The following is a 23,717-nucleotide window of genomic DNA, read 5'->3' on the forward strand; positions in this document are numbered from 1 at the left end:
CAAGACACTGTGCCAGGCCATCTTCTGCTCCTCCTGTGTTGTTCACCCATCCCAGTGGCCCAGCAGCCCAAGCTGTCTGCTGTCTTCTCTCATGGAGGCTCTGTAAGTGGACTTTAAGCATACAGCCTACACCTTCTGGCTTTGCCCAGTACAGCCTGGAGTTCTTTGGGTTCTCCTACTGAGCAGTATTACTGCCCAGAGTGCATACTACTATCCAAACCACACAGCCATTGCACCAGTCCTGTTGGGCTGTCACAGGTACAGTCGCAATGAGGAGCTGACCTTGGCTTTGTATGGACGTTGGACATGGTCTTTATTTCCCTGAGACATGGAATCAGAGGGCCCTACCACATGCTTAATCTTCAAGCACACTTATTTTTCGGGTGTCTGTCTATGAGGTTTTTGAGGACAGTTCTAACCCTCCATGACTTGAGTTTGTCAAGAAAAACCCCTCCTGCATCCCCAGGTTATACCTCCTCCAGACCCTTGGCACAACCCAGAAGACCCTGGTTAAGAATAGCCCATAGTCAACTATGAACAAGAGTTTTGAGGGATGGGCACAGAGAACTTCTTCCTCATGTGCAGGGGCTTAAGGGGCTTCTCCCCAACTTCATCCTCCATACTAGTGACGTCAGTGTTGTCTGGGGTAGCTGGGAAGGACAGAATGATGCCACCATGCGTGTTTGTGATGTTCCCCAGATTCTGAGACTCCTCCCTCATGATGTTTCTCCCTGGAGACAGGCTAAGAGCATCTTAAGCCTTTGGGACCTATAATTCTCATCCTCCTGCACACTGCTCTGTCAACTATGCAACCATAATTCCAAATATGTAGGTTGCAGAAGCTCAGAGATCCTATTTTGAGCATGAGGGTAAAAGTGAGTGCAGGCTTGAGAAGAGACAGGAAATTAAGGGAAGTGGAGGGTCTGGAGGAGGGTCTTGGGTAGAAGAGGCATCCCTTGGTGTTACCCATATGCTGGACACGTTTCTGTGACTCTCTGTCCTCTTGCTTCCCTCATCTCTCCGCATGTTTCCAGCTAACCTTATTCCTATGCAGCCCCCATGTCCCAAGTCCAAAGGCCTGCTGATCACCTGCCAGTGGGCAGCAGAGTGTTAAGACTACACGGCCACTGCTTTAGTCTTGATCTATCCCTCTAGGCTGTAGGAACCTCTTCAGAGAAATTCCCCAATCCAGAGCTGTCTGAGAGGTAGGGCTGGACTTGCTGACCACATGATCTCTGGAAGTTCTTGGTGCCTGCTGGGGGCCAGGCTCATCCTTCTATGCCTAAGCAATAACTCTTAATCCGAGAACATTAAATAAGAGTGCTTTATTGAGAAAGATGTATTTTAGACCCAACAACCAACCTGGATTTCTGTCCCACAGAGACATAAGGGCTAAACATAAGGTATGGACCAGAGATAGCAGAGAATTTGGTTGGCTTTCAGTCAGACCACACAGGACCAGAAAGGAATCTCTATTGTGCAAACAGGTTATATATTGATGACTATAAATACCAGCAGCATTTTTCCAGCTGAGGTTTCAGAGGCCCAGAGGTGGGACCCAACTGAAACTAGTGTGAGATTCTTCATATTCCCCAAGGGCCAACCCCCATCTTGTGCCTCTGTATGGTTCTTAAGGTGATAGTACTCAGGGGGTCAGGGTGTATAGAAGTGTAAGAGGACTCCATGATTCAGTAATAGGAGCTGCAGCTTGTGGTGGATGAAATGTGGCTGCTGTCACCAAGTAGGAAGAACATGAATGACATCAGAGCCCACCACAGTTTCTTACCCTTTTTGGTGAGGATTCTCAGAAAGTCCAATCCAACTTAAATTTGGGCTTTCCCATGGAAATAGGAGGGCAGTAGCTTGCAACAAATACCCCAAGTTCCCAGGACCTGTGGCTGAGGGTAGCTATGAACCCAGGAGAACCCAGCCTGTTGTGGGGAGGGGCAGACATAGCCCTCCCTGGCTTCACTGGCTGCCACAGGACTGAAGACTTCTAGGCTTCATTCACTGGGGTGCCCATTTCTCTTGGAGTGTTCTCAACAGCAGTGGCCACAGCTGAGTTACCCTGTAACCCTCCTTTTCCAACATTTGGCTAAAGATTTACAGGCTCGTGCCCTCTTCAGAAGTGCACAGAGCGGCCCCTGATTCAGAAGTGAAGGGAAGGTCAGCTTGGCTGCTCGGCAGGCTGCTCGGCGACCAATGATTAAGTAGGCATGCAGGAAGGGAGGGTGTATCAGGTCTGACGGAGACAAGTCTTCCCAGCCTTGCCAGTCCACCAGCTTCCTGGGCTTCTCCTTAAAGAGCAGAAGAGCCTCGGTCCAGCCCTCACAGCAAGGGGCAGAGGGCTGCCTGGGAGTGGGTAGTGATAGCATTCCCAGGAGCCAGGCAGGCCAGCAGCACATCCTCAACTCCTACCTCCCACTCAGAGGGAAGGAGACCAGAATGGGCCCTCCATATATTCACTTTTGGCTCTCTGCCAGGATTTTGCAGTGCAAAGTAGGTCCTGAGCTATGTCTGTCCCCAGACTGTAATCCATGCCCTCTAGTGAGAGCAAGCAGAAGACAACCAGGCCAGAGTGGGAGGCACTTCCATCAAGAGCATGCAAAAATATTTTTACATGTGTGCCATGTATACAAAGATAGCATAGGCATGTGCACATACCTATTTGCAATGAACAAACATAAATGAACATACGCATGCACATACACATACAACACAAATTCACTTGTGAAGATACACACATACATACAGACATACATATATGTTTATGAGTGCATGTTCATACATATCATAGATTCCATATACACATATCAATAGATTCCATTTGTGAATATATGTATACACATGTATGCATAGTATGTGTAAACATGTGAGCATATGTATACATCTAGATAACACATGTGTGCATACATACATATGTGCATAAATATGCCCTCCTCACACTATGTACACAAACATAGACACATCATGTGTACATAAACTCACACACATATACACTTATGTATACATGTGGTACATATGATCTATATATACACATGTGTAAAACTGGTATATACACATAAACATATCTATGTGTCCCACATGTTTGTGTAACACTTGTGTACATATCTATGTGACATGAATACATGTATATGTACTCATACATTCACACATATTACAGTCTACTTCCCCCCATGGGTCCTGCATCTTGCTTCCTCCACATGCCATCTTCTGCCTAATACAGACTAAGCCCATTCAGTTCTTAAGGTCCCCATTCACAGAGGCTGTGGACAGCGCATTGACCAGTCCATGGTGGTCACCAGACTTCTGGCAATAGTTTCTGATGAGCTTATAGATGGCAAAGCAGGGGATGGTGAGGCAGGGTACTCCAGCCACAACAACCACGACCGCATACACCCAGTTGGGGTATGGAACCTTCTGAGATTTCGGGAACTCCTCCTGGGAGAGAACCACAGGTAACGCATGTGGAAAAAGCCTAACTACCCCCATGATCTCACCTTCTGTTTCTCCCAATGGAGCCCTTCTACTGCCCTCCCATCCCACTTCCTGCCTTCTTCCCTGACAGTTCTCCTCCCTCCCCATCCAGCCATTGCCTGGCCACTCACATAGTCAGGGTCCCAGATGCTATACATGAGCCTTTTGTTGACCTCAATCACAAAAAAGAAGAGGAAGATGACCAGCATGATCAGTGGACTGACCACTCTCCACGTGACTTGCCAGAAGATGTTGGGCTTATGGCCAATCATGAACTCGATGTCCTTGTTGAACCTGCAGCAGAGGCCAGAGGGCAGAGTCATTGGTAGCTCATGAAGGTGTGGAATTGAGACCACTGTGCTAGCTGCAGCCACTCTAGGTATCAGCTGATACATGCCTCATCGGAAGTCACATGGCTGGCTCTGTACTCCTCAGCCTCCATGTTGTTTCTTCAGGCTTAGAGTCTGGTCCCACGTCCCACTCATGCTGGTGTAATCTTGCCCATGTCCCCTGTGGCTTTTCACTTTTCAGTGACTTGAACTAGGTTTTCCAGAATAGGATCTCTAGCAAAGGGCTAACACCAACTTAATTTTAGTGGATCTTGATAGATCGTTTTTACAGGGGTCACGATGACAGCTTCTTTGGAAGATGTAGCTTCCTGGATCCCTGTCCAGCAATGGCAATGATGCCTTGAGATGTTGGGTCAAACTGACAGTTGGAAGTGGCCCTTAATGGTGGTCCTCTGTGCCTTTCTGTTCTTGAGTTCTAGAAAGCTGCTGAGGCCCCCTTACCCCTAGATGAGCCTATGCCCAATTCCAGAAGTACTTCTGATGTGGAGAGTCGCCAAGTGGATGAAGGGCATTGAGCTACATCTTGCCTGAGGATATGTGATGTCCATGTCCGACAGAGCCCAAGTCCTGCCATCTTGCATGCCTCCCATCCCCCTCCTCACTTCCCACCTTCTCCATGCTTTTGTTCTAGACCCAGTGCTGCTTCAGGGCCTCCAGACTGAAGATCATGTGTAAGTATGTATGTATGTGTATATGCACACACACACATATATACATACACACACACACATATATACATATGTATGTATGTATGTATGTATGTATGTATAGTTTGTGTAATGAGGTGTGTCTGAATTTTCACTTGCATTTTCTTTTTCTGGCACCCATAGTTACTACATGTCAGTCTCTAGTACATCTGCAAATTCCTGTTCTTGGACAGGTAGCAGGGGACATCAGGAGTTATATGTACTGTTTAGATCATGTCTAATAAGAAAGGAGGCACCACTTCAGCAAGGCCGACCCTTCATCCTCTGACCTCTCTAACTCTTGGACTAAGTGCCAGGACTAAGCCAATGCCAGCCCACTCCTACGAAGGAACTCTCCACTCTCTTGTGCAATAGTGAAAGCTTTGTGCCATGGCATGCCTACTTCCCTTATGCCTACTTGGCTGGCTCAGCTTAGCAGAGATTCTGTGACTCAGCTTTTCTGTTAAAGATGGCATGTTGCCACAGAGCTACCCCTCCTACCTGTCAACTCCATACACGTAGACGACGGCAAACATCTCACAAAAGGCGATGATTAGCAGAGGGATGGAGCCAGCATAGCTGTCCAGGAGGGAGAGCCAGTACTGGCCCGAATTCAGTGTGAAAATGAAGGCGATGAGATATGTCCCCAAGCAGATGAGGCCTGTGGCCAGACAGGGAGCAGAGCTGTAGCTACAAGGCTGCTCAACCCAGGGCTGCACCCACCATTGTCATGAGGAACACAAGTGCTCCCTTAGCTGTTAAGTTTCATACATACCTGTCATCAGTTCTTTGGGCCACTTCTTAGGGGTAATATTGAGGTCCTGAAGGGGTACGACCACACCCTCCATGTTCCCAAACATGGAGGAGAGGCCCAGGCAGAAGAGCATGATAAAGAAGAGCACCGACCACAGTGGGGACACCGGCATCTTCGTGATGGCTTCAGTGAAGACAATGAAGGCCAGGCCTGTGCCCTCCACACCCTGCACCAATGCACAACACAAGGTTATCTCAGCTTTCTGTTCCTTTCCTCCATCTTGGATCAGCTATTGCTGTTGCCCTTCATTGCTTCCCCAGCGATTAAAGGTCAAGTCTCCATTGCCGAAGACACCATGCACTTTGGACACAGGAATCTGAAGAATCCAGCTCAATATGATCTGACAACCTCCTTCCCAAGGGAGGAGTATCTTTCATAGTACCAAAGTGAGCTGCCAAGGGAGGAAAGCAAAACAATAGTCCTCCTCAACTGGGAACTATAACAATGATTCCCTGAAAGTTCAACAGTGGCTTTAATATCTTGGCATCAACCAACAGCTGTTTAACTGAACCCAAGGCCCACTCGAAAGGAGGGAATTCATGCCCGGCACTGAACCAAGCCAACTCCCTGGAATGTTGAGGTCATGGATCCAAAAGAAGAACTTGAGCTACTTTAATAAGCCAGCATAATTCCTAACTGCATGCTGAGTGTCTATCCTTATACTGACAGTTAAGTGTAGCCCTCACTCCTCATCAAAGAAACTTCTCTTTAAATCAGCTAGAGACCATTAGCAGAAAACAACAGTCAGCCAAAATGCAGAGAACTTGAGGTGCCCCTCCCCAGTGAATGTATCTACAGTACAACTCTGCACCCAAGGCCCATGGAACATTATGAAGGAGGGGGCAGAAAGGATCAAGTAAATAGCTGCGATAGTGTGGCTTTTATGACAAGGAAGCAACATTCCTAACACCTCATAACACTTGCCTAAATAAGAATACCACCAGCAGACATGACAATACAGTGGTGGAGACTGTAAATCTCACTGAGGGGAGAGGGAAAGAAGGAAAGCACCCCTGTACAAAGAACTACAGGTAACTAGGGAATGCTGAGAACAGGAGAATAGAATTCCCCAAAGAAAAGCCCTATCGCTGGTTATCCAATACCAAATGATCAACGCTAAAGCAATATACATACAAGCCATGGTAAGTGAACTCAGAGGCAGTGTTCATATAGCTAGGCATATATGTGTGTATATGGCAGTAACAATGAAAAAGAGGCCATGGATTTGAGGACTGAGGGAGAACAGGGGAGGGGATGAAGGGAGGAGCAGAGGGTTTTTATATAATTGATTTGAGAGACTGGAGGAATCAAGCCAGGAGAGTCATGATGAATGGCTCCTTCCTCCTGCCTGGTTTTTAATTCCTGCCATTTGTTTATTTGTTTGTTTGTTTATTTGTTTTTGGTTTTGTTTTGTTTTGTTTTTTGTTTTGTTTTGTTTTTCAATTTTTTTGAAACAGTGTTTCTCTGTGTAGCCCTGGCTGTCCTGAAACTCACTCTGTAGATGAGGCTCGTCTCGAACTCAGAAATCTGCCTGCCTCTGCCTCCAAAGTGCTGGGATTAAAGGCGTGCACCACCACTACCCAGTTTCTCCTGCCACTTTTGGATAAGATGCTGCATGACTGTACAAAGCCTCTCTGTATGACTGGCAAAGACCAAAAGAGGATGTTCTCCCCATCCCCACACATGAGGCTTTGATGGCATGGAGATCACTGCACCTACCTCAGAAAGGAAGGTGTTAATGTCACAGGTCTGAAACTTTAGTTGGGCGTAGGCCTCGGGATTAGTGGCATTGCACCAGTGTTGATAGGCCTCAAAGTTCTCTGAAGTCACATTGCCCTCGGGGAGGTCGAACCCATTGATGAGGGTCAAGATGTTCCTGGAAGTGATGAAAAAGGGCTGCTCTGTGTCCTAGGAGGGAGCTGCTCAAAGGCAGGGTTGGTTGGGCAAAGAGGAGGGGGTCTAGGTGCATGCCCTCTGAACACAGCCCCAACTGCCCCAATTGTGGCAACTCACGTGTTGACACAGTCATCAAAGCGCTCAGTGGCTCGGAAGCCAATGATGGAGTAGACCACAGTGGCTGCATACACAGATGTGAAGCCATTGATGACGGACACGATCACAGAATCCATCTCACAGTTATTGCTGAGGATGAGAGGGGTGTCACCCCAGAACAGCACAACTGATTCACAAGGCCCACACCCCACCCTGACCTGCTGAAAGTCAGCATGCAGCACAGCAGATCCAGTGTATTCAGGTCTAAAGCTAGACTCCTCAGTGCTCATCAGTCAGCAAAAGGCTGATGTGATATAGGAGACCCAAGGTCCTGCTATATGGACACAGGTGTCCACTGAGGACTCAAGTGGACACCAACTTATTACCAACTGCTCTTCGGAAGGTCATGAGTTCAAATCCCAGCAACCACGTGGTGGCTCACAACCACCCGTAATGAAATCTGACCAGAAGGCTGTGTCCTGACCCTGAACCAAGCTGCTGTCTCTTTTGTTTTGTTTTGTTTTTTGTTTTTTTGTTTTTTAAGACAGGGTTTCTCTGTGTAGCCCTGGCTGTCCTGAAGCTCACTTTGTAGACCAGGCTGGCCTCAAACTCAGAAATCTGCCTGCCTCTGCCTCCCAAGTGCTAGGATTAAAGGTGTGTGCCACCACCTCCTGGCTAGCTGCTGTCTTCTTTACTGTGTTCCAGTCCTCCCAAACATACCGACCACAGCTATGGAGACACCCTGAAAGCCCAGGATACCAAGAGTCGGAGATTCCTAGAATCAAATGCCACCTTAAGCCACAGGCAAGCAGTCAGACTCACAAAAGGGACAGGCCTTGACCTCACACTAACAGGTGCACAGGTCCTCATGGCCAAGAGAAAGAGGCCAAGCCAGCTTCTCTGTGGCTTGAAGCCTCTCCCAACCCAGGCGTCTCTAAAGATAAGGTTTTACTATTTATGCCATAGGGTTTTGTTTATAAGAGCAATTTGGATTAATATTTATAAAAGCAATTCAGTTTATAGCCCCCAAGCCTAGGGAAACTCCAGAGCTGACCTGGCTACCTGCCTGAAGTAAAAAGGAAGAAAATAGATCCTAGAATTTTCCAGATAGTGCTTGGCCATCCTGGCTGGCATTTAAGGCAGGGTAGGACCATCCTGAACATCTGCCCTTGCAATGTCTATGCCCCTCAGAAGGATAGGGGTTCACCCACACAGTGGAATGTTCTAGGGCCAGGTCCCAGATGTATTTCTGACCAGCTGAGAGACCCAGATTTATGCAAAGAGGAAGCACAGATCTGTATGTTCCTGACTCTCAAGAGACATGGAAGATGTGGTCACAGCTCAGGGGCTGACCCAACTCTTTGGCCCTTACTCATCCTCAGCCCTCTGTGACCTAGACCCCACACTGACTTCCTGACTGATGCCTTTGCAGTCCCATCTGGAGATATGCAGCACAGCTTGAACTTACCCTGATCCCAGTCTTTGAACCCCAACCCCCAACACAGCTGTCATTGTGCTGCCCCATGCTGAGTCAAAAGCAGAGTACACAACCATCAGAAAAGTGCATGTCACACTGCAGCACCGTGCCACCCCACCTGGGAGGAAGGCTACTCCCAAAACACAGGTTATTACAAAAGTTGACAAGAAATGGAACATGAAGCCACCCTGCACAGCTGGAGGGAACTTGTAATCACACAGTGCTGTGGAGAGTAGGAGTGTACTCATTTATAATAATAAATAAATCTTTAAAAAAAAAAAAAGGCATGCACCACAACTCCCTAGCTAACTACAAAACTTCTTAAAGGAAAATTAAAAAACAAAAATGAATGATCATACAATTATAAAAGCAGAAGCAGCCCAAGTCCCTGAAGGTAGATGGGCAAGCACATTAGGCTATCCTCACAGCAGGTGGTCAGCCAGCCACACCCACACCGGTCTGTAGCACCAACACACTTTACAATCGGGTAAGTGTCATATCAGTGAGAAACCAGATGCCAAAGACCCCGCACCTCCACTTCTACCCACAGGAAATACTCAAGCAGACAGAGCAGAGGCGGGAACAGGGAAATGCTACCAGTGGACCTGGGAATTCAGGAGTGCCTGCTCAAGAGAATGTTCTAGAACTAAATGGGGATGGTGACTGAACAACTGTGTGAATGTGCTACAACCATTGGACTCATGCGAACGAATTCATGTAGCCTAGTGTGAATGAACTGCACAGAATACAAACTGAATAAAACTGTCATAAAAATAATTCACCCACAGCTCCACTTGGGCTCTACCCGCAGTGGCATTTCTAGGGTTGCCTTCTAGAACATTTTCCATGGCACCAGAACTGGTTTTCTGAAGCCCATCTGAGACCCATCAGTCAGTAACTAAATGACCATAGTACAATAGACCACCTGCCCATCCACCCAATTTCAACACATCTTCTGAAGGGCCTGCGCTCCCAGACCATAGGGACCACAGACTATATGCACTCTAAGAACACACTGTTCCTGTGTCATGCCTATTGAAAACCACACCTCTCAGGATAGACATGCTCTGATTGTCAGGCCCTGCCTCTGCTCTAGCCTTGTCTGCTGCCTAGGTCTCTCCATGGGGTTGCCTATCCTGAGCCCATGAAGCTCTGTTTTATCTACCCCAGCTCTCCTTTAGGCTTATCACAAACCACCAACCAATCCCACTGCTTTCCCCTGACCAACACTGGTCACAGAGAACAAGTCTGGCTGCACCAAGCCTGGCTAGGATGCCCTAAAACTTTGTGAGAAACAATAAATATCACCTATATCCTCTCTGAATGTTTGTGAGGGTTCTTCGTCGCTTAGGGACTTTCCAGAAGATGTCAGGAAGGAATGCGTGTCTAAAGCTGTCAGGGTCACAGCTTTCAGGATCTTTCCTGTGTCCAGGGTGGGTTTTCAGAACACCAACATACCTGGGGCCTGGAGTTCTGAGGTAGACTGGGAACAATGTGGCCATCAAGTTGGGAGTGGAGAAGGGAGCATACTAGACCACGCAGCAAAGATTATCAACGGACCCAGCAAGGGCAGATCCTCTCAAAGCCTGCGCCTTCTTTTCCTGCCAGCTCTGTGCTTAGACGGGGCTGGTCAAGGGCAGCTGCAGAGTCACATTGGCCAACATTGGTTCTGGGGGTTGTGCTTTTGAAAGCACCCTCCTTCTAAACTGCACAGCGAGTTCCACATGGTCTGAATGGGAAACTAGTCTCCAGAATCAAGGTACTCTTGGGGGCTCCACAGCTCCTATCCTTGAGTGCCCTCCCTTCACCTCCATACTCACTGCACAGAGTTGTAGCTGGAGAAGGAGATGAGGCCCCCGAAAGCCAGTGAGAAGGAGTAGAAGACCTGAGCACCTGCATCCAGCCACGTGTTGGGGTTGCTCAGCTCCGTGATCTGTCATACAGGGACTCAGCTGTGACCACAGGAAGCAGGCCTCCCCCTCCACTGAGGAAGAAGCTATCTCCTTCCCCAGTGGTGGATGCCATTCTACACAGAGGGGGAAAAAAAAAAGACAAGCCACCCAAGAGTTTCCATCCAGGATACATATGTTAAAGGCCCACCCGTAGGCTGACCCATTGCCAGGCCTTTCTCAGACAGGACATTGGCCTAGGCATCACAATTGGCTGTCACCATATAGAAATGAGCTGGTCTTGACGCCAAGAGAAGCCAGCATGGACTTCTTTCTTGGGATCTGAAGCCTTGGGGTAGTCAGCTGATAGATGGTAGAGACTCACATTGGGTGTGAAAAGGAAGACAATGCCGTTGGTGGCACCCTTCAGAGTCAAGCCACGGATGAGAAAGATGGTCAGTACAACATAGGGCAGGGTGGAAGTGATGTACACAGCCTGCGAGGAACAGGGTAGGGGAGACACAGTGTGGGATGGGTACAGATATCAGACAAGGAAAAAGGGCCAATTCAGGATACAGAGTGCTCAGTTGTGTACTGCACCTTTCCAGTGGTCTCGATGCCACGGATAGTACACACATACAGCACACTCCAGGCACATGTCAGGCAGAGCAGGATCCACCACTGGATGGAGCCCGAGTCACTGATGGAAGTGGAGATGTTGAGAGTCTCTCGGTACCAGAAGTAGTCCACCGAAGAGCTCTTGGCACACTCTTCCACGTAGCCTGCAGAAGCAAAGGACAAATCAAGATGAGGATCAAAAGTAGAGATAAGCTAGAAATAAGCCAGGAGAAATGGAAGAAACCCAGCCGATGTCTGAGGCATTCACAACAGGAACATGTTTGTGCACGTGAATATAGCCTCACATATACACATGGGCACTTGTGAATATATCCACACATCTGTATCCACACACCACATAGGTGTACATGTACAGAGTTATTTGTACATGAGTGCTCATCTATGTGAAGTCTGCTAAGAGACACTGTCGGGCTGTGATATGGGCCCAGGCCTCTGAGACCCAACTCCTCCCTGAATCCTGGAAGAAACTCCCTATTAGCCCTGAAGTAGCCTGCACATGGTCTTTGGGACTCTGTGGTCATATCCATGATTGTTGCAGTCCAACTCCGTGTTATCTTACCACCATAGTTGGTGGTTATCTTGCCACCTCTTCCTCAAAGAACCAACTGGGACTCTCCTACCAGAGAAAATCAAGATCCTGGGGAGGACTTGTCCCTTTGATCAAAATGGATCCATCTTGATGGGTTCCTAAGGGTTCATGTGAGGCCCTCCTAGCTACTTTGGTAGTTAGGACAGTGGTTACCAAACAGGCTCTCATGCTCCTCTGCAGCTATGTGTATCTGTAAGCCAGATGTGTCCCATAGGTCATGGGCAAAACCATGTGCCTCTCTGCCTCCACAGGAGAGAGGCCTGAGAAGGTACAGGTGACTAAAGACACTTGTGGCAGAGACACAGGGAACATAGGGGAGGGAAGTAGAAATTCTCCTACCAAGAATCTGTATCCTCTACTCTTGCTAGTGCTGCTTTGTGACCTGGAGCCACCTGCACACTTCTCGTGGCTCCTCTACTGAAGGTCTCAGCCATGTGACCAGCTTGACATAGGAAATCATCATGTGTAAGGCTTTCTTCTTAGATTGTGGATTTCTGTTCTGTTTTGTTGTGAGAGGATCTGATACTGAAGCCCATACTAGCCTAAAACACACAGCGTAGACCATGCTGGCCTCAATCTGTAGCAATCCTTTTGACTCAGCCTCCCAAATGCTGGCCTCAATCTGTAGCAATCCTTTTGACTCAGCCTCCCAAATGTTAAGGTAATAAGTATACTTATGATACTTATGGATTCTCTCTCTCTCTCTCTCTCTCTCTCTCTCCTCTCTCTCTCTCTCTCTCTCTCTCTCCCTCCTCTCCTCTCTTTGTGTGTGTGTGCATGTGTGTGTGTATGTGCCTTGCCTGTGTCTGCATCTGTGTATTTGTGTGTACATGGAGTGTGTGTTCATGTGTGTGCAGGTTCAGGTGTGTGAAAGTTCATGTGTAGAAGCCAGAGATCAATTTTGAGAGTCATTCCTCAGGAGCTATCCATCTTATTTTTTGAAACAGCGTTTCTCACTGGGACCTAGACTCACTTTTTGGCTAGGCTGGATGGCCAGCCAGGCCTTAGAATCCTCCTGTCTCTGCTTTCCCGGCTCACTGGTATTACATGCAGCACATGCTTAGCCTTTTATGTGGGCACTGGGGGTTGAACTTGGGTCCTCATGCTTTTATAATAAACACTTTAAACTGACTATGCTACCTCCCTAGCCCATACAACATGAATTTTTAAATGTTATACACTTTACAAATTGCTCTAGTTTTTTGCTAACTCTTGTCTCTAAGAATCTAGTTCTTAGAAAATGAGAAGGCATCATCTGGTCAGAAGGTGTGGCCATCTGTCTAAGAAGTTGCCAGCAACCATTTCTTCCACTGTCCTACAAGCTGTTAAATGGACAGAGGTGGTGGTGAGGGTGGCATCCGCATCCCACTGTGTAGGGCCGGTGGCTCACCTGTCTGATTCTGGTTGAGTGGACATTCACTCCATGGCAGAGGTTCCTGAAAGGAGTTGAAGAAATACCACATGACCCAGGCGATGATGGTGTTGTAGTACAGGCCCACCATGAAGGACACGAACATGGAGGCAATGCCTGTGGGGAGGGATGGCACTGTGAAAGGCGTACAGGTATCTCTAGCAGGTGAATGCATGGGTACCCATCTATGCTGTCCCACCCCAGGGAGACAGTAGAACACTGGAAGGGGCTTGCTCCCCAACCTGAAGAGCAGGTGCAGCCTGGATCTAGAAGTGGGATATCATTATATGATCACTTGATTCTCCCAGAGTGAGCTCAAGGTCCCAGCACTCTATACCCTCACCTGCTCCACCTATGACCCCAAAAGATTTATCCAGGCAAGTGGTCCCAGAACCCTTGCAAAGAGCCTTTTAACAATGTCAGTGGGGGCTGGGGGGAGAGGGTGGCTCTGCCTCTGGAGAGACCTACTTGGCAAGTCCCAAGCCAAAGACAGGTGGGTAGATTCAGGAAAATCTCTGTGAAGAAGCAGTGAGAGAGGCAAGCAGAGATCATAGTGGACAATGGCTCAGTATCTAGGGAGAATGGGTTGACCTGTAAGGAGTTTCGTGAATGTGCTTTTTTTATTGTAAAGCTAAAAACCAAATGTGTGTGAAAAGAAAGAGAAGGTGGGGAAAGTTGAGATCCAGGGAGTTGGGGGAAAGTAGGGTGCAAGGGCAGGGAGGGCTTGAGGGCAGGGAAAGGTCGCTGTGTGGGCTTTGGGCTGTCCAGCACTGGCCTTCTGGGATAAACATATCTGAACTCTCTGTCCATGGACCCTGACCCTCTCTTCCCTGGTTGGAAAGCCCACACCACTTACTTGCATTCTGAGCTCTCAGTGAGCCATGTCCTCTTAGTGAGGCTGGAGATTGGACCATCTCCAAACCAGAGTTTGTAAATGAGTGACCACACCTAGGCTAGTGGTAGCGCTGGGTGTCCTTGCTGAGTGTGTAGGAGTGGTCAGAGCAGGCTGCCAGCAGCTAACTCCCCCTTCTGGCCCTGGAGGCTTTTGCTCTAGGAAGGTGGGATCAGGTGCTCTCCCCCAACCTCTAGATCTTCCTTGTGCCCTGGGCTGTGGGGACTTGGGCGACCTCTGCTGGCCTTGTCTGTTCCCTAATGACCATGAACCTGGCCTAGATGCTGTAACCCACACTCCCATGGATTCTAATGAAAGGTTGCAGAGGGCATCTGGAGGAACGTGAGCCTAGGCCTGATTGGGAAAGCTAAGGAGGAACTAGACAAGCCCTGTAAACCTTAGGCCAGCTGGGATCATTGACACATACCTACACCCTTCAGAGCAGGGTGGATGGAGCTCCACACGCCCACGCTGCCCTTGCGTAGCCTCTGTCCGATGGCAAACTCCAGGTGCAGCAAGGGAATGCCCTCCAGCACCAGAAGGATGAGGAATGGGATCATGAAGGCCCCTGGATGGGAAGAAGCAAGACATGTCATTACAATCCAGGACACCACCTGGGGACAGGCACTTTAAAACCTTTGTGCTAATGATTAGATTGCCACCAACACCCCTGTGGCACTTGAACAGAGCTGATATGCAGTCGTAAGCCATGTGAGTGGGGCCACAGTAAACTTCACAGCCTGGAAGTATCCCTTAGCAGGTAGACAGTCTCTATCATCACATGTAAACACTCTCTGCTGGCTTGAAGAAAACTGCCATTAAACAAAGCATGTGACAATGCCACCATGCTCACTGACAATAACAGAAACCCAGAGGGGCCTACTGGCTGGCTCTAGGCCTCACACTGATCAGAGCCTTGTGGACAGAAGGACAGAGTCACAGCTTCTGAGACTAGCTGCAGTGAGGACAGTGTGTCACTGCACAGTCAACTAATGCTAAATCAGCGGTCAGACACCAGCATAAAAAGAGACCTGTTTTCTAGTGGTGCTAGGCAAATTGGAGAGGAAGCAAGTAACCTTTGGCTTAGAGCAGCTCCATTTGCTGGCATATGTTCTTTATTTCAAAGTGTAATAAGTACAATAATGGTCTCAAATAAGTGGCCACATTTCCCTCATCTGTGCAAACCCCTTTGTAGTATAGACCTAACAAACCCTAATACTAGGAAGTGCATCCCTTCTGTGATTTAAGAAAGCAATCTTCAATGGTGTCCTGTATATTAATTATACTTCTATAAGAGCTATATTAATAAAAAATTTAAACAATGTATAGCAAATAACAATATTGGAACTAGAGAGATGGCTCAAAGGATGCTGAGCACTTGTTGCTCTTACAAGTTGCTTCAGTTTCTAGCACCCACATGGTGGTTCACAATCATCTATAACTCCAGTTACAAAAGATCTAACTCTTTTTTCTGACCTCCATGTGAACTAGGCATGCACATGATACATATACATATTTGAAGGCAAAATACTCATACACATATAATAGCTGAATAAATCTTTTTGTTGTTTGTTTTTTGTTTTTCAAGACAGGATTTCTCTGTATAGCCCTGGCTGTCCTGGAACTCACTCTGTAGATCAGGCTGGCCTTAAACTCAGAACACCTGCCTCTGCCTCCCAAGTGCTGGGATTAAAGGTGTGTGCCACCACCACCCAGCTATTAAATCTTAAAAAGAAAAAAGCTGAGCATAGTGGCACATGCCTTTAATCTTAAAAGGAGGATCTCTTTAAGTTCTAGGGTAGCCCAGTCTACATAGCAAGTTCCAGGACAGCCAGGTCTATATTGAGAAACCTACCACAAGAAAGAAAGAAAGAGAGAGTGGGGGGGGGGAAGGAGGGCTGGTGAGATGGCTCAGTGGGTAAGAGCACCAACTGCTCTTCCAAAGGTCGTGAGTTCAAATCCCAGCAACCACATGGTGGCTCACAACCACCCTTAATGAAATCTGATGCCCTCTTCTAGTGCTTCTGAAGTCAGCTACAATGTACCTATTTACAATAATAAATAAATCTTAGAAAAAAAAAAAAGAAGGAAGAAGTGAAAAAAAGAAGAGAAGGGAAAGGAAGAAAAGAGAAGAAAAGGGAAGAAAAGGTGGGGGAATACGACTACCAACAGAGAACCGGTGGAGTAGGAGAAAAGATTTGCAAACTTCAAGTCTGGTGACATATTAAAATTCTCAGAATATCTAGAGGACAAAACTCAAACAAAATCCAACTTAAAGATGATCACAGACTTCCAAAAGATGTTGACCCACAGAAGTCACAGAGAGTCTATTAACATATAAGAAGATGTTCACAGGCTGGAGAGATGGCTCAGAGGTTAAAAGCACCAACTGCTCTTCCGAAGGTTCTGAGTTCAAATCCCAGCAACCACATGGTGGCTCACAACTATCCATAACAAGATCTGACTCTTTCTTCTGGAGTGTTTGAAGACAGCTACAGTGTACTTACATATAATAAATAAATAAATAAATCTTTAAAAAAAAGAAGAAGATGTTCACATCACCGAGTACACAGAAAATTCAAGTCCAAATTGTGAGTTACTACATCATACCATGAGGAGAGCTACAAAAGCAGGAGAAAAAAAAGTATAAGGTCAAGAGAGATGGAGACTAAAACTCTCTGTGCTGTTGGTGAGAAAACAGAATGGTGCAACCACCATGGAAAACAGTGGGGTCATTGGTGGAGTGAGAGTAAACACAGAACAACCATGTTAGCCAGCAATTCCACTCGTAGGTCCCCAAGGGAATTGAAAGCATAGCCTCAATGAGGTGTTTGATGCCTGTGTTCAGTTACTGAGTGGATGAACACACCATGACCTATACCATACAGTAGGATTTCAACAGAGGGAGGAAAATGGAGGATTTGTTTAAGTTAGGCAAAAGCCAGTCACCAAAAGTCCAAGTGGTCTACTGAACAGGTCCCTGTATACAACATATTCATGGAAACCATAGAATGGAAGTTGCAGGGGCAGGAAACAATGTGGGGTGGTAATAATGGGGATAGTTTCAGTTGGAGAGGAGGAGTGTTTGAGGTGTGGACAGTGGTCATACTGTACAACCTTATGAATGCACTTAAGGCCTGTTGAACAAGACATTTAAAAATGGCCAAGAGGTACATTTTACAATGCATCTTTTCTCACACATGGAAGCTGAGAGCAGAAAACACATGAAGCCCTCTCTAGACCTGCAGTGGCAGTCTTACCCATGTCAACTCCCTCTCCTCTGAGGGATGCTTTAACAATCACATTTGGTCTCAGATTTTTGAGCATTAAGAATTAACCTTTGAGGGGCTGAAGAGATGGCTCAGCAGTTAAAAGCACCGACTGCTCTTCCAGAGGTCCTGAGTTCAATTCCTAGCAACCACATGGTGGCTCACAACCATCTATAATGGGATTTGATGCTCTCTTCTGGTGTGTCTGAAGACAGCTACAGTGTACCCATATAAATAAAGATAAATATTTAAAGAAAAAAAAAGAATTAACCTTTGAAGTATGCTGCCCTGTGGGCATTTGGAAACAGTTGTAGCCCAGTGCTGGGGTAGAACTAGACAGAAGATGACCTATCCCAGAAGAAGCCTCCGTGACAATGGGAAGACTAAAAGACTAAATACTTGGGAGCTATTTTAAAACAAGGATATGCCGGGTGGTGGCGGTGCACGCCTTTAACCCCAGTACTTGGGAGGCAAAGGCAGCTAGATTTCTGAGTTCGAGGCCAGCCTGGTCTACAGAGTGAGTTCCAGGACAGCCAGGGCTATACAGAGAAACCCTGTCTCGAAGAAAAAAAAAAAAAAAAAACAAGGATAAACCTGTGCTGCCCTGTGGGAAGAACTGCTTCCATGGAGGCTAGGTTTTATCCCCACGTGTGTCTTGTAGGAAAGCCAGCACCGGGTTACTGCTGACAGAAAGAGCTGGCGTGAGCTTTGGGGAAATCGCAATACTTAGGAGAATTTCCATGAGTGTTTACTCCTAACAGCATCACAGTCTATCTTTTTAGAAAAACACAGGCAGAGAAGTGCAGCAGAGAGCTACCACTGTTTCTATCATTTCTGTTGGAGATCTCAGTGGGGCTCAATGAGGACAAAGCTCAAGCCAAAGCCAAGGCCTAAGAACCTAGATGGGAGAGCAGCCTGGAATTGGAAGTGTACAGGCCCAGCCAAGGCCTGACTCTCTATAACACTTAGGAGTCACTGACCTGAGGTAGAAAAAGACAAGTGGGGGAGGTAGATGAAAAGGTATAGAAACAAAGAGTCTGGGGCAGACAGAGAGGCAAGAAAAGACAGAAAGAATAAATGAATAAATAAATAAATAAATAAATAAATAAATAAATAAATAAATAAATAAATAAATAAATGATAAAAAAGAAGGCTAGTTGAGTAGGCCAGAAAGCGAGCCAATAACAAACATTTCTCCACGGTTTCTACTCTAGTCCTGCCCTGACATCCCTCAATGATGGACTGTGACCTGGAAGTATAAACTGAATAAACCCTTTCCTCCCCACCCCAAAAAAAATAAAAGACAGAAAGAAACAAGGGAAGATGGAGAGAGAGATGAGAGACAGAGAGACATGGGGAATCAGAGACAGAGATGAGAGAAAGAAACAGAAAACCAGACAGGAGAAGCAGACACAAGAGGAGACAAAGGAATGGAGGAAGATATAAAGAGATGTTCTCATTTCTCTAAAGGTCCTTGGGTCCCAAGGATGGTAGGCCAGCCCTTGTTTTCCCTGTACCCCATACAGGGGAGCCAGTCATGTGGGGTTGCATCAGCTGCTGACAATCTTGAGGTTCCTGCAGTGGTGCCCATATGGCATTCCCACCTCAGAGCAGCAAACTTGGTGCAAGACCTGGGCTTCTGTGGAAGCTGACAGAGTGCCAGCCCTGTACAGGGTCTTCATCTCTGAGCTGCTGTCCCACCTTTCCACTGTGTATGGGAGCAGGAGAACAGGGTAGACGTATTGGCCATGGCGACGCTGGGACTCTAGGATGGAGTACCAAGGACTAACGTCCAAAGGTTCCCAGAGATAAGGCCTTTCATGCTGCCCAGAGTCCTCGGTATTTGATGTTTACACAGAGAGAAGCGCCAGCAGAGATTGTGGGAAAGTGGGGCTGATCGGAAATGGAATGTGCAGCTTGAATAAGACCAGTTCTGTCTTTGAATCATGGTTGGGAGAGGAGGAAGTAAGGGGAGAGAAGGGAAAGCAACAGAGGAGCCAAGAGACAGGAGACAAGTGCTTCAGGTAGAGAGAGGTCTATCCTATTCTCTTTCCAGCAAGGGTGTGTGCTAAACACACTTGCATATCATTGTACACAGGTAACCAGGTCTAGACGGTGGTGGGGGGAGTAGACTCACTCTGCTCACTCTGGGGTTGCAGAGAGACGATGTATGGAAAAGGTTAGAAACTTTCTGTGGGGGGACAACCTGAGCGTTGAAGGAAAACAGTAACTGGCCAGGCACCCATGACACCCAACTTAACCACAAGTGCTGTTGTTGCTTGGAAAGGTGGGTTCCCCAATGTCCCAAGGCTTGTAGTCAGGGCCAGGACATATACGGACAACCAGGGCAGATGCCTACTGTGAGTATCCTGTACCCATGCAGGCTCTTGAGTATCCTGGGTAGATACGGTAACTTCCATGTGTGAGAAAGTGGGATTAGGGGTCAGCTGAATGTCACTGCTGTTGGAGCCACCCTCAATAATCTCCCATCACATTCTTTCCATTTCACAGATGAGAATATCAGAACCAGGATGACCTCAGAGGCTGATCCTGGACTGCTCTATGTCTACACTAACTTTGAGTACACAGTCCTCAGGAAAGGGGCTCAGAGCAAGCCCATATCATCCAGGTTCACCATGGGACTTGGTGACAGGCTTATATAATTTTGGGTGAATGGTCTGAGTTCCCAAGAGTAAAGCTACAGAGGAACCAAGACTGCCTGCTTCTCATGTCTGGTCTATGCTGCACTGAGAGTGTGCGTAGTTGACAAACCCAAGAGCTATCAGGAGGCAGAATATCTAAGAGTCTTGAATCCCCAGGGACACCACCCAGCTCCATTGTCCTTGTCTACCAATAGTCTCTTGTCCCCTCTCCAAGAGCCTGTGGGGTGCCCTCGGTCCTCGCCGTCTATTGAAGGTTCCTCTGAAGACTAGAGGAGGGCAGCAGCCTCACCTGCAGGCTTTCTCTGCCAGGGTCCAGAGTCTCAGCCCAGAACAAATCTACCTTGGAGTACAACTATTTGTAAGAAGTCATGAAAGCAAGAAGCCAACCCTCAGGTCAGGAGGGCCATCTCTGGGCCCTGCTCTCCTGTCTTCACCTGACCCAAACAAACTTCCCTTCCTTCTGGGTTATTGTCTGTTCCTCTCTCTCTCTCTCTCTCTCTCTCTCTCTCTCTCTCTCTCTCTCTCTCTCTCTCTCTCTCTCTCTCTCTTCTCTCTCTCTCTCTCCGTGTGTGTGGTGTGTGTGTGTGTGTGTGTGTGTGTGTGTGTGTGTGTTGGGGGTGTCAACACAGGCCAGAGTGACCCAAAGATGCATGGCTCCTTCAAGAGGTGTTCTCCCCACTACCTAGGCTGTGCTGTCCCTCTAAAACCTAAGCCCAGGCCCTCTCAGAAAGTCAATGCTCAGAACAGTGTGCCCAAGGGACCAAGTCTATGGTCAGAGCCCTCACTGCCCTCGCCCCACTGTCTTCCCAGAGTTGGCACAGAAGTCTGCAGTACTGCCTGATCCACAGACCACTGCACCACACACCTACAGGGATGGTGCCACACCCCACAGTCCCCAGTGCATTGTTGGCTCAAAGTGGCTCATTGTGGGCCCAGTACCCCAGGCGTAGTAGTGATCTCAGGTGCTGGGAATCTCCATCAGATTCCCACTGAAGCCTGAACTGTAGACACAGTTCTTTTGTGGAAATCCTGAACAGTTGCTTGTGGGACTAGCTCAGGCCCAGCCCTTCTCTCCTAGGCACAGGAGTGACCTGACATATCTGCTCCTTGCCTCTTGCCCTCCATCCATTTGACACCTCCACATCCCTACAGAGATCCTCCACAACAGGGTAGTACAGGAGAGCCTAAGGTGCCTGAGTGGAATTGGGAAGAAGGCCAGAGTCTGTTTGCTATGGGAATGCCTACATCCAAATGCGGTCCTCAGAAGGCAGAAGGCATCCAAGAACAGGAGGTTGGAAAGCCTTGGGCCAGTTCTGTTGAAATCACCTGGGACCTAGGTGAGGTCACTTGGGCAGCAATACCTGGGACTGTCAGCTCTCTCACTTGTTGCAGAGCCTGATCTAAGTGAAATGTACTGGCAGCGTTCTAAACAGCCAACCTACACGTCTACACAGCAACACAGTGGCCATTTCAGCTTAACTGTGACAACTTCCCATCACAATGCCAGTATGTGACTGCACAAACTGGAAGTAAAGAAAGCTCTTGAGTCAGAGACTCCCGATTAAGAGGAGAATGTCTGGAACCCATACAACCGCACCTGTGGCACACCCCAGGCCCAGCAGAGCCAGTTCCTACAGGATCCAGGCCTGCTCAGACCTCCGTTGACAGCACCACATTAAGAAGGCAGAGCTTGGGTTCAAAGTGAGGAGGCAAAGGCAGAAGTCCCCCTGACACACACACACACACACACACACACACACACACACACACAAACCCAAGGCTGTTGGTGATGGTGTTAGCAAGTATGTATGAGTGTTTGTGTGAATGTGCAAGTACATGCATGAGGGCTTTGTGTGCATTTCCTGGTACAGCAGCTCTTGTGTGGCCGGGAATTGAAAAAAAAAATGCTGAAGTACCAACTGGAAGACGTTATCTCTGTAACATAGTAACCTGTGGGGTAGCTATGCCTGTGACTTCTGTGCCCCAGCTGTGTCCTTCTGAGCCACCTGGATGTGTGCTGCAAAACACCTTTAGTGGAACGAGGGTCAGAGCCTGGGGCTCTCTGAAGAGGGGGTGCAGCTGGGGAGAAATGGGGCCTCACTGGGAAAGCCAAGGTTCTCTTAAAGGCTGCCACACAAGCTGAGACTCATGAGTCACTGAGTGTGGCAGCTCCTCTCTGCACATGCCGGTCCAGGGCCAGACAGGAGTCCAACAAGATGGACTCCGTCTGTGCCCTGTCCTCTGAGGATCACCCTTGAGAACCCAACTTTCCTTCTTCCAACAGGATCATGCAGTACCCACCTTCAATGCGGGCCCAGATGAGTGTTCTACTCTCCGGGAGGGGGGGTCAGTGAGTTACCTGTACCACCTGCATCTCTGGGGGAGATTTTTCTGCAGCCCCACATAAACCACCTCATTCACATGGGCAAGAGTAGAGCACATCTCCCTCATCAACAACTTTAGAGGCTATTACCCTACCCCATCTGTGACCCTCTTCAATGCTAAATCCTGAGGAACATCCATCCCATGTCTTTGGTCTGTGTTGTTTACTTTTAGTCTAAAGCTACTGCTTTAGCTTCCACCCATACCTAACCCACCAACCCGGGTCCCAGGTCCTACCTCCTCCATGGCTCTGGCACAGGTAGGGGAAGCGCCACACGTTGCCCAGCCCCACACAAAAGCCCACACAGGTGAGCATGTACTGGGCCTTGTTGTCCCACTTGGGCCTGGTGCTGGCCTCTTCCTTTTCGATGACCTCTAATTCATCCAGAGATGGAATCCGGTCCTCTAGGCCAGGGTTGGGCAGCACAAGCCTCACCATGGTGGTCGCTGAGTCTGGCACACTCAGGCAGTTTGGCAGCCAAAGGGCAAGTGGTTGTGTCCAGGAGATCCAGCTCTTTATAGAGAACCTTTGGCACCTCACCCCAAGCACCTGGGCCGAAAGGAGGCGTCAGCAGATCCTCAGGGCGAGTCCTGAAGCACTGTTAATGCCTTATCTGCAGAGGCACCCAGCCTAACCAGCTAAGCCACCCCCTCCATTCACTGCTGCAGGCTTGGACAGCCCTCCCCCTGCACAAACCCAGACACAGGACAGGGTTGGGTGTGGAGGGGGACAGTGTCAGACCACTCCCCAGAGTGACCTGGTACCTCCAGCAAACAGATCAGACAGATGGTGTCTGTCGGTGTCCTGTGCAGACCAGCAGTATACTGGTTCTCCCCAGACCTATTGGAGCTCTCAGAACTCTTGTTTCACCTCTAGGAAACTGAGCAGGGGGATGTCCACTGCATCATTATTCCTGAAGGTGGCTGAAGACCTGATCCCTAATTGTGGCACTCACACGAAGCACCACAGTATGGCTTGGGTTCCCCCAGGCGCAGCTCTGGCTCTAAATGTCCCTCAGACAACCTCTGTCTGTCCCCAGCTTCTAGCACCCGTACAGTATTTGTTCTTCCAGGGAGCACTTAAGGGATGAAGAGATGCCAGACAGCTACAACGATGAAGTCCTGCCACTGGCAGAGTGACCAGATGGGAGATACAGAAAAGCCAGCATGACACCAGGGATGGCCAC

General features: G+C 48.2%; 1 protein-coding gene and 1 long non-coding RNA gene across 3 annotated transcripts; one reads left to right on the forward strand and one right to left on the reverse strand.

Annotated features, from left to right (window-relative positions):
- Positions 1 to 88: 88 nt before the first annotated feature.
- Positions 89 to 4,729, forward strand: LOC116083183. Its single transcript, XR_004115630.1, has 3 exons — positions 89 to 102; positions 4,459 to 4,498; positions 4,658 to 4,729. It is a non-coding gene; the product is annotated as an uncharacterized LOC116083183 (long non-coding RNA).
- On the reverse strand, positions 1,311 to 23,106 carry Slc6a19 (solute carrier family 6 member 19). 2 transcript variants are annotated; one of them, XM_031359961.1, is made up of 12 exons: positions 22,768 to 23,106; positions 14,644 to 14,784; positions 13,304 to 13,441; positions 11,286 to 11,467; positions 11,071 to 11,181; positions 10,617 to 10,729; positions 7,341 to 7,469; positions 7,047 to 7,203; positions 5,289 to 5,493; positions 5,015 to 5,174; positions 3,609 to 3,771; positions 1,311 to 3,441 (listed from the first exon to the last, which is right to left on the reverse strand). In XM_031359961.1, the coding sequence occupies exons 1-12, from the start codon at positions 22,967 to 22,969 to the stop codon at positions 3,238 to 3,240; spliced, it is 1,905 nt and encodes a 634-aa protein (XP_031215821.1). In that variant the 5' UTR covers positions 22,970 to 23,106; the 3' UTR covers positions 1,311 to 3,237. The 2 variants fall into 2 exon arrangements, with proteins under 2 accessions (XP_031215821.1, XP_031215822.1); XM_031359962.1 differs by lacking the exons at positions 14,644 to 14,784; positions 22,768 to 23,106 and adding an exon at positions 14,181 to 14,326.
- Positions 23,107 to 23,717: the final 611 nt, after the last annotated feature.

The sequence above is a fragment of the Mastomys coucha genome, unplaced genomic scaffold, assembly GCF_008632895.1.
Source record: "Mastomys coucha isolate ucsf_1 unplaced genomic scaffold, UCSF_Mcou_1 pScaffold8, whole genome shotgun sequence".
In the NCBI taxonomy this organism is placed as follows: domain Eukaryota; kingdom Metazoa; phylum Chordata; class Mammalia; order Rodentia; family Muridae; genus Mastomys; species Mastomys coucha.